Genomic DNA, 10195 nt, shown 5'->3' on the forward strand with positions numbered 1-10195 from the left:
GAAGATTGAACAAGTAAAAAATACAATGACTAATACAAACAGCTATGTCCAGTAGTGTAGTCAAATATCTCATGCAATGCCACTGCTGCTACTAAAAGATGGGATGAGAGGAGACTGATATAGAGGCCCTTTTTTTATTTTTCAATAAACTCTTGGGACTGTACAAAGGAGTGCAGAAAATAGTCCAAAACAGTTAGGTTAATTAAGTTGAATCTAAATACATGTGCTTCACAGTTAATGTATGTGATAACAGTAGCATGAAGAACTGAAAGTCACATCAGCTCAGTAGACAAAAGTTGTAATGCTTTTACATAGACATTCAGACTTTAAAAAAAGCAGAATACCTCATGTAACATCCAAACATGTTTTCAAATCAAAGAAGAGAACTGTTATGGAAATTATTTCCTTGCAACCAGTTCCAGGAGGGTAGAGGTGATTTTGTCCAGGCTGTTGGAGTACCGAGGGCCCCTGTCCATTCTAGGTTCTCGTTCCATGTTGAGCGGAGGAGCAGAATTGTAGGGGTCAAAAAACTTCTCGCTGGCAGGTAAATAATCATGAGGGTTCATGGGTTCTTGAAACCTTTCAGGATAACGTGCTGGCTCATCTGGATGGTTAGCATGAAGTTTCAGAGATGGCCCGGGCAATCCAAAGACCTCTGAAAGACAAAAAATATGAAAAAACCCTAAATGAAGTGGACAGGGGAAGTTGGACATGAGACAAGAAGAATAATACGGTACCCTTAATCGCCCCGCAGAGGGGGAAATTACGTTTTGCATTTGACCCATCCTGGTGTTAGTGTTAGTGTTAGTGTTAGTGTTAGTGTTAGTGTTAGTGTTAGAGTTAGTGATATACGCTGCCCGGAGAACAGTGTAGTGAACGGTGCCTTGCTCGGTACCTTCAGATTCCCAAGCCAAGCTCTACGGACTTAGCCACCACCGCCCTAAAATCATTCTCAATATAAAATAAATTGTCCAAATGATGAGAGCGTTAACTTACCCCAAACGCCTGAACCAGAGAATAGAAAATCCTATATAATATACAGTATATAAAGCACATATAATAAAATGTACCTTCATAGCAGCTTCTGCTTGACCGCCTAGGTTCCTCATGTACAGGATGGTCGTATTCTTGAGTCTGCTCGTCAGGATAGGCTCATGCTGCTGCCAGCCTCTTCCTCTGTGATGTTCTTGAAAGAAGAGGTTGTGTGGTCGTCTCATGTCTGAATCTTCTCTGAGGGGAGTGTCATACTGGTGTCTTGGAGACAACTCTCGGCCTGGGTTAAGACAGTTGTAGTCTTGGGAAATGGATCCCCGGCCATGGCTGTTTTGCTATAGCAACCAAAACATGTTATATTTATTCATTAATTTCTTCTGCTTTGCAAAGAGGCAGAGAATAAAACTACAGGTTTAGGTAGAAAGACTGACCCTATGCGGGGTGACACATACCACAACTTTCGCTGACTTTTTGTTCTTGAAGTCTTTCAGAAGGTTGCAGAGTTTGTCTTTCAGGAAGTCAGCCTCTTCAGCATTTTCAATGTCAATGTTTTTCTAGTGAAAGGGGAAACAACAAAGTTATGATGCCCCTTTAAAGAAAGGCTACATAAACAACACAACACTGCTACATGGTGTTATAAATACAAAAATGTGCAATCTTACCAGCATATCAAAGACATTGCTTGACTCAGTGCCTCCTCTTTGGTAGCCTTCGGTATATTGTGGGCTCTGAAAAAAACAATAGGTTTGACATAATTGACATAGTAATACTTCTTAATGCTCTGGAGTTATTGGAAATGTTTGGATCACACAAGTCAAACCTGTGATTCTATGTTGCTGTCCGGATGTTGATGGGTTTCTGGTCTAAAATGGCTCGGATGACCACCAAACTTTGGATTTGGAGGTCCATAATCATTGTTGAACCTTAATGCATAAAGCCCATGTCCAAAAAATAATAATTAGGAAACCAAAAGCATTCATCAAAGCTAATGCTAAAAACAATTAAAATTTCAATATTTTTAAAAGATATCAGCCAGCTAGTTAAAGGGATAGAAATCCAAACCAGGTTCATTATCACTCACATCTCATTTGTCGTTTCCACCTCCTCGACAGTGGCATCAGAGAAGCGGCTCTTTCTTTTTCTTTTATTGTGGCCCACATCATTAGCGGCCCCGGTCAGGAAACGCATGAACGGCTCAGGGATTTCAGAAAAGGCTCCGGCAGCTTCCATTCGCCTCTGGGAGGTATCAGGTCCTGTTCTGCTGGGCCCTTCAGTCTCCACTCGATGTGGTTCTCCCATATCATGACAATAATCTATGATCGTATTAAACAAATGGTCATGCGACCGGCCACTCTCCATAGGTGTGGGTCGGACTCTCCTCTTGGCCTCTTGTTCCCAGGATCCTTCCCTGCCTGCTCTATTCATACCGTTATTTCTACCAGATTCCCTTTCCAGAGACCGTCGCTGTTCATGGCCTTCTTGGTACACCTGCTGTGAGGGCTGGTACTCGGCATGACCTTGCCTTCGCCGGACTTCCTCAGTGTAGAACTCCTTCAGTTGATCTCTTTCTGGGGGAGGCCTTCTGTAAGGAGGAGCCTCTTCTGCGTAATGCTCTACATGCTGGTGATGTAGCATCTCCTCCATTGAATCATACCTTAAACCACCAACGGGCTCACGTGCGCCTCTTCTTTGTGGATAATTATTTTCATACTCCACACGAAAGTCAGGGTCCATACACTCTCGTCTGTACATTTCACTTTGCCTGAAATCTGCCCTCCGCAGCTCCTCCTCCATGCGGCCATGTCTGAGAGAGTCCTCCTCCTGGTACATTGGTCTGTCTCTGTTCGATATGCGAGGGTCTCCCGGGGGGAAGGGGGGTGGATTTGGGTAACCTGCAGGAGGCTTGCGTGTGTGAGCGTACTTATCCTGATGGTCCTTCGGTCCTGGGCGGTGTGACGGCACAACTCGCAGCATTGAACTCTGGGGGGTGTTTCGGCCCCTATTATGCTCTTGTCTTGGGGGAACTAGGGAACAAAATACATTTTAGTTCAAGACAAAATATCACATACCATATTGCTGGTATGAGGTATTTATTTTTATTTGGGTGATTTTAAAGTGTCACTTTTAATGACGTATGTCTGACTTGCTTAATTGTAACTGCATCTTTTAACCCTTTTCTAACAAGAACTCTAACATCTTAACTGCTGTATTTCATTCACATGCTTCTGTTTCTGTGGATTTTTGCATTTGTTAAAAACTGGTGAGAGCTATTATTGCTTAGCTTTGTTGTGTTGCTTGTTGCTAGGCTACATGGACTGAATAGTGGACATTGTTGACATATTTCTGTACTAAAACTTCCTGCTGCTCTGCATCACTTGTGACTTGAGAAGCTCAATATGTTACTGTTCCTGTCTTTATGGTGTCTCTTGCTCTTCCGTCTGTACATTTTAACCAACACTTCATCGGTTTCAGAACATCTCACCAACAGACTGGAGTTGAAAATTAGCCAGCTGGGTTACACTAAAACATTTACAGAAATGAATCAGAGGAGAACAGTGCTGGACTGTGCGACTCAAGTCAGACAGTTCAGCACTTTGTTCGATGTAAAATATTTGTATATATTATTGTCTTGTTTAGTATAAATATAGTTACAAAATACCTTCAAAAATTAAAGACATACTTTTAAAGAAGGGGACATAGAATTACCATGGGCTCATATATATTATCAATATAAGCCCCAAAAATCAGTTGTATAGGCAATAATCATTCAAATGTCTGGTCATGCTCTCACTTTTTTAGATAACATTTCTATACATTGATTAATAGAGGGCATAGGATGTGTTGTATGTAACCAAGTCAATATCTCATTCAATATCTATTATTACAGAATTCACAGTATGACTGTACCTCTCGATATGTTTGATTTTCCATCTATCCCCTTTTTCACAATTATCTGAAACACAAAAAAGTAAACACAAACATCAAAATGATTGTGATTTCAAAATAACATAGTACATTATAATATTCAACATGTGTGACAAAATCTATATGTCCCACCACTGGAGTTCCTCGTCCATCCTGTCTCTCAATTATCTCTGCTCTGGCTCGTATGGCTTTCCCACTCTGGGTCAATATGAACTGTTTATTCCGGGTCAGCAACTCTGGCCTCTTCGTTTCCTAAATAAATCGTAAGTATGGCATTCTTACATTGTTTTTGGATTCTGAAATAAAAAGCATGAGAAGACACTCGTCTTCTGAAGATGTTCACAATGCTTTACCATATATTTCTGCCGATGTTTACGTCCAATCACATGAAGGACTATATCCTGTAAGTTGGAAATCTGATGACTACAAAGCCTACATGAGTATCTGGGGCCTGATTGTAGGTCACTCCAAGACAGTTGGTCCAAGTAGTCCAAACCTTAAAAAAAAGAAAAGCAGAAAAAAGTGAAATATGGATCAAATCAACATGGAAATGTATTCAAATAGAAAAAAAGATATATATATATATAAAGTTATTTACCAATGATGGCCTCATCAAGCTTTAAGTAATCCAGATATTGGAATATGTCCTCAAATACTGGTACGAAGTTGCGTCTGACAGCAAGCCCTGAGAAGCCCAAACACTGGTAGTTAGCAAGAGATAAGGATAATAGGGAGGGTTTGCAATAGTCAGTTAATAATGCATTGTAAATCATTTGTTATTGTTTTAGCTATACCACGCTGTATCATTGTATATACAGATTTAGAGATAGGGAGAGATAGCTGGTCAGATAGACAGATAGACTAAGGGATATATGCACAGATTGTTAGCTTAAGTAAAAAAAATGTGATTTTGACTTCACACTCTGACATCTCAAATCTTATTTTTTCAAATAAATAACCTCCATCCATGCTTTTAGTTATGATCTCCAAAGTTTCTCCTTTGAAAATTTCACTTCAGTCCTCAAATCCTGCTCTACTTACATCAGCAGAAGGATTGTCTCACATTTAGTGCATATGTTCTGTTTCTCATGACTCTTTGGTGTTGCCGTGCAAATGTCTCCAGGTTCAGAAATGTTGACTAATCCGATTTAGTGGTGTGTAAACACGGACATTGCAAGTCAAAAATTGATGACTGGGGAGAGGCAAAACAGCCTAAGCCTCCTGTTGCAACTCAAGACAAAAGCTGTATAACACTCAATCCACATTACCAAAAGTAGAGAAAAAATATGTTTTCCCAACAGAACCCCCCCCCCCCCCCACAAATAGTCACAAAAAGTCCATGTTTACTATGAGCATACCTTAGGTTTTTCAGTTTCAACACGAGTACCACGAGCATGAGCATCGTTTTTTTCTTCTGTTTGAAACCACCTTCCAACCGAAAGTTGGATTGAGCCGTCAGCTTGTTTTATGTGCCATTGTTGTCACTCAGTGTGTTCATCGGCCCGTCTGCAAGTCTATCGTCTTACAGTTGCCCCGAACATCAGTTGAACCACAGAAATGTTGGTGCTTCTGCACCACAATGATTTATGAAGCCACCAAATGTAGCTACAGTAAGTTATGGGACAGCCAAGTAGGAACTTACTGTGCCACCCAAATGTTTGCAAGTGTAACCCACTGTAAAAGTGGGTGAACACATTCCTGTTGACTCAAAGCCCCCAGAAGAAGATACACTCTCAACTAGTGGCAACAGCTAGCAACAGGGGGTTCTCAAGTTAAAACTCCTCAGAAGAAAACATAGCTAATTAAGTTAGCTTACCCTATCATTGAGTCCAAGAGGAGCATTCTCAGAGCCAACCGGTCTTGCCTACGATGTCCGACCCGACACCCGAGGCCAGACAGCAAAGGAAGGGTCTTCCAGGCCAATCTCACAGGGCGCTCAGCTGCTAACCATGTGTAAGAAGTTGTGTCTCGTCCTTGGGACATTTTCCCCCAGCATGATTTAACTACACAGGGCAATCATCTCACCGCACAAGAGAGACGGGAACGCCAGTAATCCACTATCAAAACAGGCCGTGCCTGTGGATATTTGGGGGTGTTTCTGTACCGACAATGATGTGCCAGTTCTGCAACTTCATTTATTGCGAAACTTGCATTAGTCTGACAATCACACATGCTGGATTTGTACTGCTGTGATTTTGTCTACTTGGAACAATAACTGTCCAACATACAATATATAGCATGAATATGGACAACAGCACAATAAACGTGTTCAATCTTGTAGGGAAAGGCCCCCCAGAAGATTTTGGAGCCTGGGTACAGAAACATTTTTCCAATTCAGCCACAAGAGGACTAATGAGGTTCGTTGCTGTTTTTCACCAATAAGACCCAGGTAGACAGTGTTCCCATTCATCTCAAAGGAGTTCAGTGCAGTTATGTCAGGGCACTGTGCAGGTAAGTCAAAACTCCTCTCAACTGGAAGTAAGGTGCCTAAGCCAAAGCATGAGAAAAGCCCCAGACAGGAGGCACATTAAAGTGTTTACACATACTTTTAGCTTACAGGTATAAATATATAAGGCGCTGGTACAGATTTTTTTATTCATATAGACTTAAATTATGTCTATTAAAACAAGCCCTTGCTTGTCTTTGTGTGTGGACTTAATTACGTACCAAAATGGACAGCAAATATACTCAAGGCCGGAATAGTAACGGAACATTTCAAGGCTGAAAAGTCTAAGTCTACTTACCCGAAGCAATTAGGTCATCCTCTTTCTGCCAGGAACGAAAGGAGAGCAACACAAGTTAAGTCAATCAGTGCTGGGTAAACAGGACAATGGTTCACCACTGCTTCAAACAGAGAAGGAGTTATATCATGGAAACACATTTTTCTTAAACACAGCTCACTTGAGGTGTGGTAAAGGTACATATCCTCACCTGGTTTTAAACATAATTAAATATGTTAGGCTCTCTTCCTGGGAGAAAATTAACCGTTTAAGAACACATTTAATATAAAAATGATATCTGTCGTAGGTGACACAATGGGGCCCATACAACATGGTGAGCAAATGTGTTGCTACAGAAGCAAGTCCCCGATCCAATTCTCGGTGATGTCAACAAAAAGAAATTGATAAAAACAGAACATGTATATTTTTATGTAGAGAAGCAGTATCCAGTTTTTTTGGACCAATGCTCAACAAAAGGATTGTGTATTGGATAGTAAGATCTTTCAAAACACGACTGACCACACACCAGTACTTTGTTACTCTGTATGCATCAAGTGTAGGTACTGACGATGGACTGAAGATGCTTATGTAGCTTCCCATCGTGGACAATTTGTTAAACACTATAATGCTCAGCTCTCAAAGCACTATCCATTTGTAGTTATCACTTCAGTTCCAGGCTGGACTTTTCGGCAGATCACAATGTGTAGTCTTGCGTCTGAAATCAGCAGTCAAAACCTTCCCTCAAATACATGAATTTGCAGACTCCCTTGTGATTTCTCCTTCGCATAACATAAAACAGAATAACACATTATCATTTTTGATATTTACATGCGCTTTGCCTCGGAGCGCTGCAGCTTTTGATCGGATCAAAGCCAAAGAAGAAGATTTTCTAAAATCTGTACAAGTCCCTGAGCTGGCAAGTTTTCGAAAAGGAGTTGGAAATATTTGCATGTGAGACAACCTCCATGTGACGCCAAGAAAATAACCTGTTAACACGCCTCTTTAATACAGATTCACAGATCTCCCTCCATTGGAGATATTTATAAAGCTTAATTCCTTCCAATCTTCTTGTACAAGTATCCAAGATTTATGGTAGTCACGCACAAAACCATCAATACTGGTTCAAATGGTGTGGTATCCATGGTTTAAGCTGTGATGTTGTTGCTTTGAATCTCAATACTTGAAAGACTTGGAAATACAAAAATGTAGGTTGATCTCTCGGTGATGTCCTCAAGAAAGCAGAAACAAAGAAGAATCAAAAGGAGACATCACCCCGACCTTAATGTGGCTTCCTCGTGTGCCACAAACTTACTGCAAGATGCACTCCACAAAGACTCTCCGCCGAAATCACCAGGAAGAAGTCATTACGATAGAATAACAGAACAAATGTGGAAAATCCTGTCTGTTGTCACTGATATGGTAACACGGGATTATTACCAGCTGTGACAGTGACAATTGATTTCCTAAAATTGCGGTCTGGAGACTCCTACTACAACAGAATCCTTTTTAAGAGTACTTTCTGGGTACCAGGTGTTTATGTATCTGTTGACAGATTTTGTGAAGAAGGTAAACGGGATGTTGTTGAGAAATTAAGGTTGATATCTAAGATAGACGTGGTCCAAGCAAGAGGGGCGAGGGGGTCAATGAATCTCCCTCTTAACACCCCTGACCCGATATGGCATGGTTGAGATCAATTTTGACGATGGGTGGGGTCCGACTACGAGTGCCTGAAAATCAGGGAGTTGTAGGTTGGGTCCATTTGGCTCACCCATATCCTGTGGAAAACCTGTGGCTTGATGAAAAAGAAGACATGGCAAAAACAGTCACAGTAAAATAAAGTAAAGAGACTTATAAATATATTCATGGTTGTATTTGCTAAATAAGTACACATATTTTACAAGCTGCATCTCTTTCTGAACCAGTTAGTTGTGTTTCGTACCTTTATATGTGCTGGTGCAGTCAGGTGTATCTTGTACAAGGTATCACCCCTAATGGATTTATCACAGACCTGTATTCAAAGAGAAAACATAAAACCATCATTATCACAGCTTCTTACGATTGTAATGATTCAGTTGCCTTTACTTTAAGTACACATGGCCAAAATAAAGCAGATATTTGGAATATCTTTAAAGCTATAAATGAGGTGGATAAAATACAGAGGTGAAATAAGTACTCAGATCTTTTACTTAATTGGTACATAGAAATACCAAAGTGTAGGAATACTCTGTTTCAAGAAAAAGTCCTGAGTTAAAAATGTTACTCAAGTAAAAGCACAAAAGTATCTAAATATACTTGAAGTACCAAAAGTAAAAGTACTCGCTATGCAATGACCCATTTCAGAAAAATATATTATATGTTTTTGTTATGAATGTTGATGAATAATACATTTATCAAGCTTGTAAAAGGTGGGACAAATCTGAATTACTTTATTTACTGCTGGGTAGCGTGTGAATTAAATCCAGGTGTAAATTAAGTGCTGATTTTATATATCATTTTTATCATTAATCCATATCTGCAAAGTAACTAAAGGTACTACCCAAATGTAGCGGAGTAAAAGTATAATATTCACCTCTGAATTGTAGTGGAGTAGAATTACAAAGTAACATAATAAGATATACTTAAGTAAAGTACAACCTCAGAATTTGACTTAAGAACAGTACTTGAGTAAATATACTTAGTAACCTTACACCACTGATCAAATATTTAAGACATCTCTATTTACAACAAAGTACCAGTCAGTATCAACACAAACTACAGCCTCCACAATAACCTCTATGTTGACTTATTGGGGTTATTTCAGGCCTGTTTTATTAGCCAGGTATGTAAACAGTCGCTAAGACACGCTGCAATAATGTCTCGAACCGAAGCTCATTTATGCTCAATTGAGCTATCTCACCGTGCACTCAATAAAGTGAGCCTCCTCTTCGTATGGTGTTTCGAAGTTGTCCATTGTTGTATTTGTGTACACCTATGTTGCCTCCAGAAGAAACCGATATTATCTTAGGTTAGCAAATGATTAGCTTTACTGGCTAGCCGCCGCAACCACGCTACTACACTACTTATTACTTTAATGTGGATCTGCCGGTGATATTTTTGCAAAAAGTAACGAATGATAGTTTCTGTAGTTTATAATTATTATATTGTCAGGTTTTTTTTATAATACATCCATGTTTACAAACGCTAGGAAGGCAACCTATTATTACTACTTCCTGTGTGTTTGTGCATATTTCTCCGTAGGAAACACTGGACAAGGTGTTTAGTTCCTAGCCTTACATATTGACGCGGTAACAATATGCAACAGAGATCTATTGTAAAATACACATTTATCTCAATTATTTTGTATTTCTATTGATGAATAAGAATATCTGACTTATTTGCCTACCATTACGTACATTCAGTTAGTTATTGGGCACTACAACGTTGTAATGTATATTGTTACTCACATAATTGTGTGTTTTGAGTCGTTGTACTTTTGTTTCATAACCTTTCCTTTTATTACAATTTGACATATTTAAGGATCGTTTATTCAATCTATAATGTTTGTTTATTTAATATAT

General features: G+C 39.6%; 1 protein-coding gene across 3 annotated transcripts; it reads right to left on the reverse strand.

The window, feature by feature from the left end:
• Positions 1-120: 120 nt before the first annotated feature.
• Positions 121-9852, reverse strand: si:ch211-13c6.2 (uncharacterized protein LOC100000125 homolog). 3 transcript variants are annotated; one of them, XM_063899748.1, is made up of 13 exons: positions 9535-9852; positions 8578-8646; positions 6663-6687; positions 4517-4603; positions 4272-4414; positions 4051-4170; positions 3901-3946; positions 2075-3017; positions 1814-1916; positions 1656-1721; positions 1446-1547; positions 1071-1328; positions 121-655 (listed from the first exon to the last, which is right to left on the reverse strand). In XM_063899748.1, the coding sequence occupies exons 1-13, from the start codon at positions 9586-9588 to the stop codon at positions 626-628; spliced, it is 2046 nt and encodes a 681-aa protein (XP_063755818.1). In that variant the 5' UTR covers positions 9589-9852; the 3' UTR covers positions 121-625. The 3 variants fall into 3 exon arrangements, with proteins under 3 accessions (XP_063755818.1, XP_063755820.1, XP_063755819.1); XM_063899750.1 differs by lacking the exon at positions 6663-6687; XM_063899749.1 differs by having other exon boundaries at positions 4517-8430.
• Positions 9853-10195: the final 343 nt, after the last annotated feature.

This window comes from Eleginops maclovinus, chromosome 13 (genome assembly GCF_036324505.1).
Source record: "Eleginops maclovinus isolate JMC-PN-2008 ecotype Puerto Natales chromosome 13, JC_Emac_rtc_rv5, whole genome shotgun sequence".
NCBI classification, from domain to species: domain Eukaryota; kingdom Metazoa; phylum Chordata; class Actinopteri; order Perciformes; family Eleginopidae; genus Eleginops; species Eleginops maclovinus.